Source organism: Gastrolobium bilobum, unplaced genomic scaffold, assembly GCF_033153095.1.
Source record: "Gastrolobium bilobum isolate Gb01-03AN ecotype WA unplaced genomic scaffold, APGP_CSIRO_Gbil_v1 utg60587, whole genome shotgun sequence".
Taxonomy (NCBI): Eukaryota; Viridiplantae; Streptophyta; class Magnoliopsida; order Fabales; family Fabaceae; genus Gastrolobium; species Gastrolobium bilobum.
Genome location: NW_026898726.1, coordinates 36843 through 55203, shown reverse-complemented (window position 1 = coordinate 55203; position 18361 = coordinate 36843). Strand labels below are relative to the sequence as shown.

The 18361-nt window shown below is 33.0% G+C and overlaps 2 protein-coding genes across 3 annotated transcripts; one reads left to right on the top strand and one right to left on the bottom strand.

The window, feature by feature from the left end:
- The first annotated feature begins 4958 nt into the window (after positions 1-4958).
- On the top strand, positions 4959-7466 carry LOC133283601 (uncharacterized). 2 transcript variants are annotated; one of them, XM_061480482.1, is made up of 7 exons: positions 4959-5360; positions 5754-5953; positions 6072-6204; positions 6454-6559; positions 6681-6717; positions 6826-7075; positions 7171-7466. In XM_061480482.1, exons 2-7 carry the CDS (start codon positions 5768-5770, stop codon positions 7269-7271), a joined length of 813 nt encoding a protein of 270 aa, XP_061336466.1. In that variant the 5' UTR covers positions 4959-5360; positions 5754-5767; the 3' UTR covers positions 7272-7466. The 2 variants fall into 2 exon arrangements, with proteins under 2 accessions (XP_061336466.1, XP_061336465.1); XM_061480481.1 differs by having other exon boundaries at positions 6678-6717.
- Positions 7467-9277: 1811 nt separating this feature from the next.
- Positions 9278-13492, bottom strand: LOC133283602 (granule-bound starch synthase 1, chloroplastic/amyloplastic-like). The gene is made up of 14 exons (XM_061480483.1): positions 13392-13492; positions 12862-13217; positions 12671-12751; positions 12459-12557; positions 12290-12379; positions 11969-12032; positions 11783-11883; positions 11545-11654; positions 11210-11453; positions 10912-11088; positions 10622-10813; positions 10425-10511; positions 10196-10324; positions 9278-9806 (listed from the first exon to the last, which is right to left on the bottom strand). The coding sequence occupies exons 2-14, from the start codon at positions 13201-13203 to the stop codon at positions 9690-9692; spliced, it is 1833 nt and encodes a 610-aa protein (XP_061336467.1). The 5' UTR covers positions 13204-13217; positions 13392-13492; the 3' UTR covers positions 9278-9689.
- Between the last annotated feature and the right edge of the window lie 4869 nt (positions 13493-18361).

Below are 18361 nucleotides of genomic sequence, written 5' to 3'. Positions count from 1 at the left end.
ACACCGGTGTCAAAGGATCCTACCTCATGGAGCACATGTTTTCTTTTTTTCTCTCTTCTCTTTATATGGCCTCACACACTTTTATGCGTGTGTAGAGATAATTTTATCTCCTACAACATGAGAAACATTAATCTTATATAATATTGGAAAAAGTATTTGTCATTTTAAATGACACAACTTTATGTCATTTTTTATAAAACTACGTTGTTTTGGTTTGTTTTTGCATTCTCTCACCTCCACTTTCTTTTTTTCCTAAGTTTATAAAAAGGAAAAATGTAAAAAAAAATACAAAACACACACTAAAATGACATAGTTTCATTAAAAATGATACAAAATTATTTTATTTAAAATGAAAAACATTTAACCTATAATATTTTTATTTTGATCCTCCGTCGTGAAAAGTTTTGAATCCACCACTGTTTATGTGTATGTTTCAATGATTGACAGTACCTCAATTGCGGTAATAATCACTCGCTCCTCTTTGAGCATTTTTTTGATGCATCAGATACACCGTATATCTGTTCAAAAAAATAAAAAATTTGGAATTTAATATAAAATACTTAAAAAGATACGAATTAAATGGGAATAAAAAAAATTGGTAAAAAGATATACGGCCACTTGATTACGTATGATTAGGGGTTGAAAGTGGGCTAGGCTGGGCCAAGCTTTGCCCAGAAAAGTCCAAGCTTATGCCAAAAAATTTTAATTTGGTCTGTCTCAAGCCTAGTACGAGTCTAATTGTTAGCCTGACTTTACCCGTTTATAAAAAACCAAATGGCCTGGCGTAGCCCGTTAGCCTGTCAATTTTTAACTTCTAAGCAAAATTATGAATCAACTTTACAAAATACTCAAATTCTGTTGCTAAGCCAAAAATCATAATTTCAACGTCCAAACAGAATCATGAATCACAACAAAACTCATACAATCTGCATTTAAGTCACTTTCAAAAGCAAAATGCTCAAACACATCATGATGCTTGTAGTAAGTATAACCTCTCTCAAAAACCTTTTAATATATTCATATACACAATCTAACATGCTGAGATATTGGTTCCCCCTACGTAAGAAATAAAGTCAGATTTTATTAAAATATAATCGAATATAACTAAGATATAAATAATTACAATTGATTAAATTTATATATTTTATTTTTTCTTCAAGGTATACTTATTCTATTTTATTTTATTTAAAATAAGAGTAAATACCATTTTTGGTCCTCAGCAAATTTCACGATGCCCGCTTTAGTTCCTAACAAATAAAAAGGCCTATCGTGGTCCCTAAGAAATTCAAAATGGATCCATTTTAGTCCTTTTAGGGACTAATATGGGTCTTTTTTGAATTTGTGAGGGATCACGATTTCAATTAAATAAGTCCATTTTGAATTTCTTAGGGACCACGATGGGCTTTTTATTTGCTAGGGACTAAAACGGGCATCGTGAAATTTGCTGAGGACCAAAAAGGGTATTTATTCTTAAAATAAATAGTACAATATAGGCTGACCTGTAGGCTTATAGGCTAGGCCTTGTGAAAGTGGCCCAAACCCGGCCTATTTTACGAAATATACTAGGTCAGGTTTGGCCTGACGTAGGCTTAGCCGTAGGCCCCTGTAGACCGGCCCGACCCAGTTTCACCCCTACATATGATGTACAGAAAAAATTTGGCAAAAATATTAAAATATTACACTTTTAATAATTAATTACGAATTGGTAGAAGTTTGAAAATTATTTTAGAATTTATTGCAGTCATCCATGTCCAAATTAGGCATGACTATTCATGCCCAAATTAGGCGTGACTCCCAAGGCATTCACGCCTAAATTAGGCGTGACTCGTCTGGTGTTGACACGTGGCACAAAAAATTAATAGTTTAACTGTAAAATTTTATAAGGCCATAACTTTTGACTTGGGTATCCGAATGAGGTAATTCTTTTTTTGATTCCACATAACTTTTCGAGATCTACACAATGACATCTCATTTGATATATTTTATCTCTCACAAACACAATTCAAATTTACAACAATGATACTATAAAGATGGCACCAAAGTGGATTAACTCGTCTATAAATAAGATGGCACCAAATTTCCTATTAAATTCAAAACGCAATCAGCTCCTATTAAATACAAAACGTAATCAACTCCTTTAACATTAAATTCAAAATTCAAATAACCACTAGCAAATTTATTTGAATTAGCGACAATCTGTAACCAACTCATAAAATTACAACGCAATCAGCTTCTATTAAATACAAAACACAATGAACTACTATCAAATACAAATGCAATCAACTTATTGGAGGTTATTTGAATTTTGAATTTTGAAATGTTATAGTACCATTATTGAGCGTGAATGAGTGCAATATATTCGTAATTAGGTTCAAAACGGCAACTTATTCGTAATTATTTATTAAAAAAGTAATATTTTAATTTTTTTGCCTCTACCAAGTGTTTGAAAAAAAATAGTGTACAAGGTTACTTATTTAATTATTAAAATATATACAAATTTATATAAAATATATACAAATTTATATAATATTCTAGAATATTTATTTAATTATTTTCTTTATTAATACAGATTTTTCAAATTGATTTTTGAGTTTAAATCACAAATTAAATCTTTATTTTGTATTTCTTATTAATAATAATTTTTAATTTTTTTTTGGTAATACACTATATAGTACAATTATTGCAAATTTGAATTGTGTTTATGAGAGATAAAAAGCATAATATTGGAAAAAAAATTAACCTATTTTTCTTCTTAAAAAAAAAGGACAGAAAATTAGTGGTTTGACCGATATCTTGGAAAGTCCAACATCGAGTTAAGAATGTTGATGATTTGGTTGTCGCTTAGTCACACTTAAATAGTAATGCTTCTATTTAAAGGTGAATAGTGTGGACTATAGGGAATCTATAATTACCGATACTATCTCTTCTGTTTCGTTCCGTCCATCCAATTTGACCAACTTTTTATGCCGCTTACCTCGCTTGCCTCCTCTTTTGCCTTTCAACCACACACAAAAAGTTGTCCCTCCAAGTGTTGGGGTGTTATGTCCACCCCATTTATCTTTTTAGTCAATGTTTTTCATACTTCGAACAAAACAGAACCAAATCAATTAAAACTGATATTCTTTACGATATTTTATTGTTTATTCTAAAATGATTGCGGTAACTAGAGGAATCCAAAGTTGAAGGACACATTTTAATTTTTAAATGATATATGGGATAAGAAATCAAGCCTATCTTTTTTCATGCTTACTTTACCTATTCTTTACCAATATTATTAAATCAGAATCTCAAGAGAAAAAAGAAAAAAGTGAAAATTAGTTGAGATTATGATATAATTAGGAGTATTCACGGTCTAGATTGGATTGGTTTTGAAAGCAAAAATCATTTGATCAAATTCCTTCGATTTGATTATGTAATCATCCATTTGTTTTGATTTTTTTTTTCAAATCTAATCCAATTTTATTCGGTTTGAATTGGATATGTTTTCTATTTTTTTTAAAACCTAAAATTTGTATGATGATTATTGTGCAAATAATATATCTTTTGTATGTATTGGCTTTGTAAAGTTTATATGCTGATTATTGTGCAATCTAGAAGTCAATAAACGATAATCTAATTTTCAATATAGTACAACAAAAAATTGAATTACCATCTTTTACCTACAACAAAAATTTACAATGTGGTTGCCTTATATACGGAGTAACTCAAATTTTCATCTTATATAGGAGCTGTTGTACAACAATAACTCATGTACTAAAAATATATGATGTATCTTATACATAAATCAAGCACAACTCACTTTCTCCAACATAATGGGTTAATGGGACTTGAATTTAGAATTTTGCCATATGATTTTTAGGCTATAATTGAGGAAAGACCCAAGTAGGTAGTGGGTAGGGTTAGGAAATTATTGGATCGGTTTAGATTGGATCGGTTTTCACCAATCAAATCGTAAACCGGTCCAATCCAATTAAATTTTATGATTTTTTTTAGATTTTTGATTTTTCGATTTTCGGTTAACTTGTTATCGATTTTTCGGTTCGATCACCGCAGTTTGGATCAGTTGATGAACACCTCAAGATATAATTATATTGGAAATGAGTAGGTAGAGTAAGTATGGAAAAAATTAGACATAATATCATATCGTGTGATATATATGAGGAATGTTATACTTACAACCTATTTTCGTTTACAACCTCTTATAATCATATCTTAACCATTGATTTTCGCCAATCAACGGTTATTATTTTCGCAAATCAAACTCATTAATTATTATTAATTCATAATAAATGATAACTGTTGATTGACGGAAATCAACAGTTAAGATATGGTTGTAAATGAAATTAAGTTTTAAATATAACCTTCCTCGTTACATATAGATTAAAAGTTTCACTTTACTTTTTTTTTTTTTAAACAAGAAAGAGGGTATTAAAATGGGAATATGATATTGTGATAATTTTTTGGAAACAATTATACTTACTACTATTTTAGGCTTACTATTCTTATTACCCGATTGGTTATCATTGGATCAATTTGGAATCAACGGTTAAAAAATGAAAAAAAATTAATTGTCGTTGATTTCAAGTTAATCCAATGGTAACCATTCAGGTAGTAAAAGTAATAAGACTAAAATTGTACTAAGTATAACATTCTCCTAATTTTTTTATGTCTACTTTATCTACTCATTTTTAATATCATTATATCATAATTTCAATGAACCTTAACTCTTTCTCTCTTCTCCTGTGATTTCGATTTTGATTTCGATTTACAGATATTACATATGAATAGGCATTGAAAAAAAAGTAAGTAGAATATTCTATCTCATTAAAAGATATTATTATCTAGAAAAAGGTCAGAATAATGGGTATAAATTGATATACCCACAAAAATAAATAAGATGCCCAAATTGTAATCTCAAACTTCTTCTAGTTTACTTCTTCATTATCCTCTCAGGGGGGGAAGGGGGGAATTAGAAATTTAGGTCGCAGGACTTACCCCATTTTCTGTACCTTTTTTAGTTAATAGAATTGAATTGCAGCTCGAGGAACGAAGAGGTTGAAACACAACCGCAGATAAGCATGCATACATACAGAGCAGGAAATTTACAGGGAGAGAAAAGTATAGAGAAACAGAGAAAGCATTAATAAAGGAGATTGTTTATTTATTTATTTATTTTTATAGAAAAGGCTTTTATTTGAAAGTTCCCAATATCCATAAGCCCCACAACTACCCTAAACAGAACAAAGGTGGACATAAAGGAAGGTTGAATACGAGGTGGAAGATGTGTTATGCTCCTATAATGTTATATTACTATGTATGACATAGCCCATAGAAAGGGGTGATATAGTGGGAAAAAAAAGGTTGGTCTTTTTGAACATTTTTAATGTTATATTCTCTTTTGTCCTGTCCTGTCCTGTGTGTTACAATGATTCTTCTTATATTCATATTTTCTATTGACGTTTTCTTTTTCCTTTTTCCTTTTTCTTCATCCTTTTCCTTTCCACCCTAGTAATGATTTTAATAGTTAGGAATATCAATGTTGAGCAATTTGAGGAGTTGTATTGTTGTGGATGTTAAGAATGTCAGTTATGAATGTTTTCATTGATGATTTGATGTGATCTTCATAAAAAGAACATTCTTTTTTCACCTTGTCATCCAATTTTTTTATTTTTTTTTATTTTTTTTGGAATTTTGGGGTTGTTTCTCTTTTCTATTTTTTCTTTTTGGTATCTCATACAACATAATATCTCCAGAAAAGCAATTCCAGATGGTGGGTGGTAACAGTAATTCGAGGCAATATCATGATACAACTTCTACCAAAATCTTTGTTGGAGGGTTAGCTTGGGAGACTCAAAGGGACACAATGAGAAGGTATTTTGAGCAGTTTGGAGAGATTTTAGAGGCTGTTGTTATCACAGACAAGAACACTGGGAGATCAAAGGGTTATGGTTTTGTAAGCTTATTTGTCTTTTTTTGTGATTCTCAGTCTCTGCATTGGTATATTTGCTTGTCCATTTTCATTTGACATGTGATCTTAAACCAATGAATCTTTGGTTTTGCTTTTTTCCAAGGTCACATTCAAGGATCCAGAAGCAGCAAAAAAAGCATGTCAGAACCCCTCTCCAATAATTGATGGAAGGAGGGCAAACTGTAATATTGCATCTATTGGTGCAAAGAAGAATCGCCCCCAAACTCCTCAACATGGTCTTAATCCTTTCATCTCCTTCATTTACCTTTGTTATTTCTTTATTGTTTTTTATTTTTCATCTTAATTCTATTACAATGTCCTCTTTCTTTTCAATTTGTTTTTCCTATTTATTTCATACTAAGCAAGAAGTTATATCCCTCTTTTAGTACTAATTGGTTATCAATGATATATTAAACAAAAGTTTATTATATATGATGTAAGATTAAAAAATGAAATGAAATGCAACCTTCACATTGTGGGTGCAGGACGGTTTAGACCAGCCCCTAGCATGTTGGCTTCACCTGCATATCATGGCCTTTCTTCTACATTTGTCCATCAAACCACTGGACAATACACATTTCCTTATTCAACGTATGGGTATAACATGAAAGTACCATGTGTGGTTTTGGTCATTTTCCTATTTGCATGTCAATTTTCTGCATTCTTCATGTTTTCTTTATCTTTGATTCTGCTTGTTTCCTTATGTTAGCAGATATACTGGACAATCGCAAGAAACAATGTACCCCATGGTATGTGTTTATGTGATAAATGCTTAAAAATGATCACATAAATGAATTATACTTGCATTGCATGTTCTTCATTAACTTTGGTATACTTTTGTGTGAGCCTTGTGGCAGAATTGTTATGGTGTGTATGGAGGTCAACAATTCTCAACTTACTATGCATCCAATGGAGCATCTGGGCCAGTGGGATTGATTCATAATATTTACCCTTTCAGTGCCCAGTATGGGTACAATAACCACCAATTACATGGTTTTGGAGTTCAATATCCCCAAATACTGCAGCTTCCATTTCTCCCTAGGCAATATGGTGCAGCTGGGATCATGACATATGCTTCTTCAATGGCAATGCCAACTACTAGTGCAGGTGATAAGTCTAGTGCAAAATGTTACCTTTTTTTTTCATTGATATTGTCTCTTTTAACTATCCAATTTAAACAAGTGTATAAAATAACGTAACAGTTACAACAACAGCAACTACAACAACAACAGAGGCCACATCAACAGGTGAAGGTGCTTCAGAAGCGGCTGGAACAACTTCTGAACAAAATTCCTCAACTTAATCTCTACAGAGACAAAGAAATGCTGTCTTGTAAGGCTAAATATATTGAAAGATGATGAAAAGGGTCAAGAACCAAGAAGGGATGACAGTGTACAAGAAGCATATTAAGTACTGATACATAAAAGAAGCAAAGATTATCAGCTACATATCAAAGAGAAGTAAACCAATAACTCAAGACAGAATTGTTTATTCAAGGAATGGGTAAATGATGTTCATTATATAAAGCTTGTGCCACTAACCGACCTTGATCAATCCTCAATTCATGTTCAAAATATTGCAACCTTATACTCTTCCTTGTAGGCTAATTTTACTAAACATTAATGTCTTGGGTGTAAGTAGCATTCAATGACATAATTCTCTTGTTTATATGAGCAGTAAATGGGTTCAAAAGATAGATTTAAAACCTTTGAACCCTAGAGTGATTGGTCATTTTGGAAGAAAAACTTGAGCTTTGACAGCTCAATTTATAGAACCACACATTCATGAGAAAGAAAAGGAATGTCTAAAGAACCCATCTAGCATTTTTATACGAGAGGCATATTCTTCCATTTCTATTGTTTCCATTTTCTACAATTCAAAGAAGCGATTATATAATGGAGTTTGCATTTGTCATTTAACGTGACACAACAAACTTTCTTACACACAACATTTTGTGGGGCCCACACTTTTTGAAGAAAAAAGAAGAAAAAAAAAGTTACGGCACGCAAAACGAATCTCTATAACATTACATAATCACTTTTCCTACAACATAACTCTTATAAAACCCTTATATAATAGTCATTTTTCTTGCCAAAACAATTATATATAGAGTAAATACTTTTTTTTGTCCTCAACAAAAAAAAATTACGGAACCCATTTTACTCCCTTAGGAAAAAAATCTCATATTAGTCATTTTTTAGGGACTAAAAAGGGTCTTATCTGAATTTTAGAGGGACCACAAATTTAAAGAATTGGAATTTCACGAGACCGCAAGTCGACTTTTTTTTTTTTCAGGGATTAAATTGGGCCCCGTGTTTTTTCTTGAGGAAAAAAGGATATTTACTCTTATATATAATAGTCATCTTTTGTTTCAAAAAAAAAAAAAAGTACCATTTCAACAAACTTGTTCGAGTATAATTTTAACTATATTAATTAATTGAGATTGGATAACAAGAAATATCTTCGTAAATTTTTTATTCTCAACATATATGCCTTATATTTAACCAGACATAAACTTAAACTAATCTAAAAGCTTGTATAAATTAGTCTAGATAATCAAATACTAATTGATTGAAATTAAAAATATTCAATTAACTTGGATTTAAAATTAATCTTGAGATTTGATAAATGTGTTATTAAATTCAACGTTTAATAAATAAGTGAATTTCAGGCTAAAATAAAAATTTTGTTAGAAAAATGAAATATTTTGCACCAAGGTTAACTGTGGTTTTTCTCAAGTTCAGAAAGGGCTCTCGTTTAAAATAGGCCTTTTTATATGAAGGCCCGTTACTATATAAAACCTGAACAAATAATTAATGGGTTTGTGGTTAACTACACGCAAATAAGTGGTGACTTCAATTTAATGATTGATTAATAGTATATCCTATCATCCAGGATAGAGCAACTACCTTGTTTAGATTGCAAAAGAATTTCTTTGAAACTTGAAGAATTGATTTTGAAATCTTGAGCTTGTTTTTTATTTAGAATAATTTGAAGTGTAAAGTATAAAGATTTGTTTCAGTGTTAAAACACATGAAAATCTAATTTTGTTTTACCTCCAAGGCTCTGATAACTTCTCTTTCCACTGTTAAATCACTTGAATGCTATTTACAAAAAAAAAAAAAAGAATTTAATTTTAATATATTGTCAATGTAATTTCTTCTTACTATGTATTTAATTATGTACTATGTCCAATTCTCTTTTGATAATGTGTTATATGTAGGTTTATCAAATTTAAACTCTTTACAAAAACCAACAAGGGAAAATTCCAGTCTCCACAGCTAAATTCTATGCACTATTAAGGTGAGATTATATTTGTCTTTTCTAACCGATTAAATTGAAGCCGATTTTCTTGGAATTTTTGTCCAGTTGGCTAGAATACAGACATAAGGATTATCCAGAGCATACAAGGTTAAAGGTACATAAAAGAAGCTTAAAGGTAGTAATGCAATAATGAACCATAATCTATGATTCTAAGGGAAAAATAAAAAAAAAAATTAAGCTGTCCAAATTAGATACACAAGTTACAACTCCTTGCTCGTCCAGCATAGCCTGTGTGGTATCTACACTTCCAAGAAATGCTTTATGCTAATCTTGAAAACATGCACTCCCAAATACGCCACTGTAGTGTAGGCCATAACTCCTTTACTGGGGTGGACTACCCTGATTCTATAATCTCAGACTCACACTAGCTGGAGCTTCCCTCACATCTTTGTTCTTATTATGGAGTTGCCACATTTTCCTTTGCCTGTGGAGCAATTTCTTCTCCATCAATTCCAGGTTCACTGCCAGGAACTCCCAAGCTTAGCAGTACTTCCTCCCATTTCTTAGCAGGTCCCTAATCCCAAAATAAAATTCAGTTAATGGGGGTTGAGGACAGAGATTCACTATAGATTGGTAGCAATTGGTTCTCTACACGTATCAAAGTTTCTATAACCAAGTAGTTTAGAGTTTAATACTCACCGCCTACATTCTATTAATAAATAATTAAATATTATAGAGTTTCTTAGCACATGTAAGTGATCTTAGTATTATCCGCCCTTCAAGATCAATGAATTATTGTGTAAGAGAGCATGCTAAATAAATATAATATAAAATATAAAACCATTATTGTGCCTTAGCCTAACAGTTTAAGCAACTTTTGGTTTGAATTAGTTCTTTATAATTGACAATATTAGTTTACGTTTTTGGTATTTGGTATATTACTTAGGTTCTGCCCTCACTCACCTTCCATGAAAGATCTTGAGCCATGCAATTCTTAATCATTTCTGTAAAAGCTTGGGTTCCATATACTGCAAGGGCCCTTATGACATTCTTTGCTAGAGCATCCACATCAGCAGGATCCACAGCTTCACACTAAAGCAAAAAAAATTTAAAAAAAAAAAAAATGGTTAGTGCTTAGTACTTAAGCTACTATGGACACACTTTTAGATTATGAACTGATAGCAGGTATTACTTCAACATTGAAGGGACCCATCTGAAATCCAGTGAAACCTTCTTTGACTGTGTCAACTAATCCACCTGTTGAGGCAACAATAGGTACCTAGCGCAGAGAAGAATAGAAGTTGAAGAAAATGTAAGCTTAATGATTAGAGGAAATCTTATGGCAGAAAACCACAAGGAATGGAGGATTGTGCAAAGCAGGAATTATACAGTTCCATAGCGCATAGCTTGTAACTGAATGAGACCACAAGGCTCAAATCTGCTAGGAATCAATATAAAATCAGCTCCAGCAATTATCATGTGGGCTAGGGGAACATTGAATTTTGCCACTCCTCTGGCTTTGTCAGGATATGATACTTCAAGTTGCTGAAGCTGCTTTTCCATTTGTTTTTTTCCTGTTCCCTAAGAAAAATAGCACAACATCTTTTAAGTGAGATTTCTTGTTCCTTTTATGATGTAAGAAGGGCTCAACAAATTGTTTCTTTTTTTTTTATACTTACTAGGGCTACTATCTGAACATTCTCCTTGATAAATTGAGGAATGGCTGCTACAAGAATATCAGAACCTTTTTGCTCTTCAAGCCTACCAATGAAACCAATGAGAGGAATATTTCTGTCAACCGGCAATCCAACTTCTGCTTGGAGGGCTTCTTTCAGAAGAGCCTTTCCTTCCAATACCTAAGTAGGGCAATTTATTAAAAAATTGTTATATAGGTATTTTTCTTATGAGCCATGACACAATTTAGAGATACTGTACTGTAACTCTTAAAAAAAAACAAAAAAATAAAACTATTCTTACTGTTGAAGCATCATATTTGACAGTTATATATTTGTCAGTGGATGGATTCCACTCCTGAACATCCATGCCATTCACAATTCCAGTAATACCAGTTCTGCGAATGATGTTGTCCAACTCCACTCCTTTATCTGGGCCTGAAACTAGTTCTTGAGCATAGTATGGACTAACAGTTAGCACCAGGTGTGATTCTAAAATTCCAGCTTTCATCCAATTGGTTTTCCTTCCCATCACTGGTTTAACATGCCTGCATGATTAGAACAACATAGAGTAGTTAAAATTTTGTAATTGTATATAATGGTCACAAACTCACAATTCACAACTAATGAAAAACATACCCGTCAATGAAGTCAAAGGAGCTTTTAAATTGGTCAGGGAGATTGAGAAGTGAGAAGTCAGCGAATGCAAATCTGCCTTGGTAAGCAATGTTGTGGATACAAAAAACAACCTTGTAATGGCAGCAACCAGAAAATAACATTTGAGGAACTTGTGAGTTGAATATAACTGCTAAGTTAGGTAAATAGCTAAATATATAACAGTACTACAGTATAATAATCCAGTGTGATTTAGACCTACTCGGGCATTCTTATAGATGCCTATTGACTGGTACAAAGCTTTCAAGTAGCAGGGAAGAAGAGCAGTGTGCCAATCATTGGCGACGAAAATGACATCTTCACCTGCATAGCAAAAACTAAAACATCAATGCTAAAAGATCTTCTGCTGTCAGCTTTGAAGAACTTCATTTATGACCTTAGTCCATACCATATGGTCCAGAGAAATATTCACTGGACTTAAGATTCAGAACCCTTGGTGCTTCCAAAGCTGCCTGTAAGATTGATTCAAACAGAAAAGATAAGGGAAAAGTAGGACTACTGAATTAAGAAATGTGAACAGACATGACTATAGAGACACATTAGATGGAGATGAGTTATTATAAAAGAGTTATCCATCATATAATTCAAATGCAGGTAGCTTTGTTGCAAGCACAACTGCCTATTACTAACAAATATTTTGCAAAGAGAAAATTTCTTGTCAATATAAATGAACAGAACTTTTGCAACCAAAAGGATATGAATATAGAACCTGGCAGAAAAGGCTAAAACGTAGTTGGTTGTCTTGGTAATCCTCTCCTGCAGTAGGTCCATAAAGTTTGGTTCCACTTTTCCCCCAGACCTTGAAATTCAATCATTAATAAGTATCTGAAAGCAAAACAGTTAGTGTATATCTGAAAAGATTAAAGAACTATTCCAACCTTTTCAAGAAACATAGGATGATCCACAAAGACTCGATCAACTCCTCTTTTATAGCAATGGAAGTAGCTAACTTTTTCTGTTCTATCTCCTAATTTCACCTATAAAAATCACATTATATTACATTTAACTACAGTAGAACACAATCGAGTGAAAACCTCTTCTATGAAGATGAAAATGAAAACCTGATTTCTCTATATTGTCAAGGATATACCTCAACTGTAACACTTGTATCCCATGCATCTTTGTACTGGTCATAACGTGGAGATATGGTCATAACTCGATGTCCAATAGCCTAAACAAGGATTAATTAGAGGGACTCTTGCTATCACTGAACCCCAAATATGCAAAATCAGTACATAGCTAATTTAGGATAAAAGAGAAAACATAAACAGTAAAGCTTACAGCCAATGCTGGTGGAAGACCTCCAAGAACATCTCCTAACCCACCAGTTTTGCTCCATGGACCAACCTCAGTTCCTACAAAGATCAAATTCATGCCACATATAACAATACCTGCAGGCCTAACATTCTTGCTTTGAAGTCCCAGTCCCTTCCTCCTAGCTTGTGCTGCATTGATTTTAATTGGGGTTCTGTTTAGTAGCTCATCCACTGGGTTCAAAACTCTTAATCCTTTATGAGTATTTGTCTGCTTTAGAGATCCAAGTCCCATTGGTGCTGCTTTGGACTCATATGAGACATGAGAACCTCTGGAGACTAAGTTAAATGAAGCAGTCACTGTTGCCATCTTTGAAACTTAGTCTGAAAGAACAAAGATTCCATGAGAATTGGACTCACTACTAACTAGCTACTTAACCCTTGATTCTCATAAAACTGGGTTAAGTGGAATGACCAAATGGCACATTAAAAAACTTTAGAAAATTAAAAAAAATAAAAAATTTAAGGACTTGAAATTTGGAATTGGAACTAACTTACCAGTCAGTGAAGCACATAGAGATTTTCAGAGCGAGATGGTTAAGGCACCCAGAAGGGTCAAGGATTGACTCGAAGAATTATTTGTACTTGTTTCTTAAAGGTTGCAACTTGCACATGAGGCTGCAGAATTTGTAGTGCAGTACTGTTCGTAAAGTGACTTGCTTTTACCTTCCACGTGGCAACCATAGAATGATTCTTGTGTCCTGCATGGCTTAGACACCTCAAACATTATTAGAGGCTTACAACATTTTAGAAATTTCAGAAGCTTTGTGGGACCTGGTTGCTGCCTATTCTTAAATGGAATATGCCCTCGTGTAGTCTAAGGCCTTAAAGAATAAAACGTTTTTTTTTATTCTTTGGTTTCATCATTAATAATATCTTACATTATTCACATATGTTTATTGAACAAGTTGTGAGTTTCTATTCATGTGGATTTTTTTTTATTGATATAAGTATGAATTGAAAACACAATATAATACAACTTATTCAAATCCCTTATCACTGAGACCAATTATAGTGACTTATATTCATGTGGATTTGATACTGGTTGAAGGTAGCTCCATAGAGAGATGATGCACGTGCGGATGCTCAAATAAATACATGAAAGAGTGTAAATGGTAATATATATATATATATATATATATATATATTTATATATATATATGGAAAAAAACTACTCTTATGCTACATGTGATAAATTTTTCTCCTACACATTCTTCGATAATTGTGTCATCTTTTTTTTTTTTCAAGTGGTGGAGCCCACAAATTTATCTATATGACATGAGATAACTTATCTCATTTCACATAAGATTAATAAAACCCTATATATATAGAGAAAGATGAATAAGGATGAGTGGATATCCAAATATTGTATGATTTTTACTTTAATAAATGGAACACATGAATAATAAACTTGAACATATTTGTATGATCATAAAGTGTGGTTGTGCTTGAAACTTCTATGAAATGATCTGATGATGGTGGGGACATGATGCTCTCCATGTAAATTGGGGGTGGGGGTAAAGTGGGTATGCATATACTTCAACCTCAATGTTAGTAATAGTTATAGGATAATACTTTTCTTATTTGAAATAAAGATAATTTTCTACGGAGAGAATAAATAAAGAGAGAAAAAAAAGAACAAAATGAGAGAAAAAGTTTGTAATGAGACCCATGTCTGAATGTGTGTATAGGAATGTTTTGATCTCTCGTATAAAAGGAGAGACATTGGGGGGGGATAAAGTGGGTATGCACATACTTCAACCTCAATGTTAGTAATAGTTATAGGGTAATACTTTTCTTATTTTACATGAAATAAAGATAATTTTCTACTGAGAGAATAAATAAAGAGAGAGAAAAAAGAACAAAATGAGAGAAAAAATTTGTAATGAGACCCATGTCTGAATGTGTGTATAGAAATATTTTGATCTCTCGTATAAAAGGAGAGACATTAACTCAATAATTATAACATATAGATATAAGATAAAGAGGAATACATTTCTCATATGACTGCATAAGTGTATTCTTCTGTTATTGAGGTATTGATCAGCGTGCAACATTTTTTTTAAAAAAAGAAAAAATTGATGGCAAGCCTCATAATTCTCTGGATCAGCTGCACGAGTTTAATTTCTTATGTGACATAAGAATTTTAAATTCCTAAGATAAAATATTTAGCGGATGGCTGTCAAGATTCTTCAAAGGGGTTAGGAGTTTTTTCTATTACTATAGCTACAGGGGAGAAGTGTGATATTTCATTTGTGCATCGTGATGTTATGTTTTAATTGGATGGTCGAGAATACTCGGTGGACCTAATTGGTTTACCCATGATCAATCTGAAGATCATTATTGGCATTGATTGGTTAATGAAACATTGTGCAATCCGTAACAAACTTAAACATATGGAGGCTCTTTATTTCAGAATGAATTTATGGGCTAAATCATTTTGTGTCCTGCAAGATTTGTTGTGTTAGTAAGTACGTAATGAATGAACCTTTTCTGTTAATTTTCAAAGGGAATATAATTTTTTACGTTAGATGAGATAAATATATGTACATACAAAAATGGATAAGACTCACTAAAAAAAATTCACTCACTTTTATGTATATGTACATGAGACATGAAAATGCAACATAAAAATTATATTTATTTTTATGATTGTGATAATAAAGCTGCAATAGAGATTGCTGATAATCCAGTTCAACATAATAAAATAAAATATGTTGAAGTAGATAGGCACTTCGTTAAAGAAAAGAAAAGCTAGATGAAAAAAATTGTTCAAACTCCTTATGTATGGTCTGAAGATCAACTTGCGAATGTATTGAGCAAAACTAGAAAAAGCCTTTGAAGAAATGATTCGCAAGTTCGGCACGATACATATTCATGCATGTATCAACTTGAGAGAGAGACTGTTGAAATAAAGTTTTTGAATTTAAAATATTGTTGCTTTGGATAAGAACCAAGTTGTTTGAATGTAATCTACTTGTTAGCATTTTGTGTAAATAGGATTAAATTGTTAGGCTGTTTCCTATTGTTACGATTTTTCTGTTATATCCACTTGTATAAATAAACCTCATTCAAGAGGAAGAAATACGAACGAAAGCAGATGTTTATCCATGGTATTGAATTTTAACACCTATTTACATCCCTAATTTGACGAGAAGCTATTGCTATTTTGCCCTACCACACTAATTAATTTTATTAACCTAAATTTTCAAATCGGTTCATAAATTTATTTCTTCGAACACATCCTAGCTTGGTGAATCAACTTCAATGGAGCTCGACCTCCACCGACGGCGGCGGCGACGGCGGCGGTCATCCGCCGTCGCCGCTTCTAGATCTGTCCCGACGCTGCATGCGGAAAAGGGTGCTTCAAGGAAGCCTCTTGAATTGGCCAAAGAACTGGAGAAGAAGCATGCTTCAACTCGTTTGCATTCGGAAGAGGGTGCTGCTGCCCAGCCAATGAAGCTCGAGGGCGTTCGTAGAGGGTCCACAACATTGGGATATTTTGATGTTGATGCTGATAATGTTGTCACAAGGGCCATTTCATCCCAAACATTCAGGCGCGAACATGGTTCACCTCAAGCCTTGGCAGTTCATGCTAATTACATTGCTGTAGGAATGGCGAAAGGACTCATTGTTGTAGCTCCCAGTAAATATTCTATTTATCATGCAGACAACACTGATGGAAAGGTTGTTTCCTGATTCAATCAAACTTTTTAAACTAGCTCAAGTTCAGTGTTCAATGTTTCATCTTTGTCTGTAAATATGTCTAGTGTGATATGAAAAATAATCACAATTAATTTAATATTATGTTTACTTCCTTCTTTTAACTTCGTAAATTATTCTATTAGATTTGCTTGGAAGTAGATTCCATCAGTTTTTAACCAAAGTATCTGAGTTGCTTGACATAACGAATGAGAAAGTCAATATGGCAATGCAATTTTTCATAGTAATTAATTGTGCCGCAGTAGTGTCCCGCTGCCTAGCCGCAAGAAACCGCTCTGCGTCGCACCAGAACGCAATAGGGGCCATTGCGATCACATTTGCAGCCAAATCACGGCAATATTGTTGTTAGGCAAAATGTCAAATTTGTCCTAAATGTAAATGTGTAACAGAAATGTTTTAAGGATTTTTTAGTTTATCTGCATCTCTGTGTCATTGCTACTATCTCTGCCATTAAAAAATGTTTTTTTTGTCATTATTTTTGTCATATATCTATTACGATCTCATAAAAAATTGTTCAAAATCCCTGAACACATTATTAGTAGTGTAGAATAAAGATGCTGTTTGAATTATCACTTGTCCACGTATATAAACTGTTAATGTTGATCCTCATAAGTTCAAGCATTTGTTTGATTGAGTTTTGGGATCAGATGTAGCTTCATTTATCAATGTATTCCGTTTACTTGTTAGATGTCGATGCTTGCTGGTGATCGGCTACATGCTCCGGTGACATCCATGTCTTTCAATCAGCAAGGAGACTTTCTTTTAGCTGGTTATGGTGATGGTCATGTTACTCTTTGGGATGTACAGAAAGGTGCAGTGGAAAAAGTTATTAGTGGAGAGCATACAGCACCAGTTGTACATACATTGTTTCTAGGCCAGGATCCTCAGAATACTCGTCAATTTAAAGCAATCACTGGTGATAGTAAGGGTCTGGTTCTCTTACACAGTATCTCAGTGGTCCCTCTGCTTAATATAAATCTATTCTCCATCAAAACTCAGGTATGTCATATTTTGCATTAATGTGCAAAAGATTAGTTCAGCATTGTTTTATGGAGGGGACTTGTGAGTTAATTCAATCATCAATATCCAATTATCTCATGTTCCTCTTTTTTGTTGAACTTGGTATTAATTTCCTAGTGTCTTCTTGATGGGCAAAGAACGGGCTTGGTGCTATCAGCTTCACCACTCCTTTTGGATGAATTCAGTGGAAGCACTTCGCCTGGGGGAGATGCAGGTTGGAAACTCTTCAATGAAGGCTCTTCTTCGGTTGAAGAAGGTGTGGTTGTATTTGTCACCCATCAAATTGCTTCTGTGGTATGAAACTCAGATATTTGTGCTGGTTCCATGTACCTTTTATCCTATAATTTTTTCTTTAGCTTTGTGGAGATTTCTTATGCATTGTTTATTGAAGATGCTAAATCTTTGTTATAGGTGCGGCTGAGTCCTAAACCGGAAGTCTATGCTCGACTCTCTAGGCCAGATGGAATTCGGGAGGGTTCCATGCCTTATACTGCATGGAAACACATGGCACCAACATGTAGTTCTAATGGTATGGTTTCATTTTCTTATAATTCATGTTTACTTCTTTCTAAATAATGCTTGCTCTCTTGTAGAAAATATGTCTGCAGAAGCTGTTGAAAGAATTTCATTGCTTGCAATTGCTTGGGAACGGAAAGTTCAGGTTGCAAAGTTGGTCAAGTCAGAATTAAAAGTATATGGAAAATGGTCTCTTGACAGTGAAGCTA

Excerpts from the sequence above, each read along its gene's own strand:
- LOC133283601 (XM_061480481.1), top strand. The coding sequence starts at position 5,768 with ATGGTGGGTGGTAACAGTAATTCGAGGCAATATCATGATACAACTTCT. Across the intron at positions 6,205-6,453 it reads CCCCCAAACTCCTCAACATG|GACGGTTTAGACCAGCCCCT; the intron begins GTCTTAATCCTT and ends TTGTGGGTGCAG. Across the intron at positions 6,560-6,677 it reads TACACATTTCCTTATTCAAC|CAGATATACTGGACAATCGC; the intron begins GTATGGGTATAA and ends TCCTTATGTTAG.
- LOC133283602 (XM_061480483.1), bottom strand. The coding sequence starts at position 13,203 with ATGGCAACAGTGACTGCTTCATTTAACTTAGTCTCCAGAGGTTCTCAT. Across the intron at positions 12,752-12,861 it reads GTCTTCCACCAGCATTGGCT|GCTATTGGACATCGAGTTAT; the intron begins GTAAGCTTTACT and ends ATCCTTGTTTAG. Across the intron at positions 12,380-12,458 it reads ATCCTATGTTTCTTGAAAAG|GTCTGGGGGAAAAGTGGAAC; the intron begins GTTGGAATAGTT and ends TTGAATTTCAAG.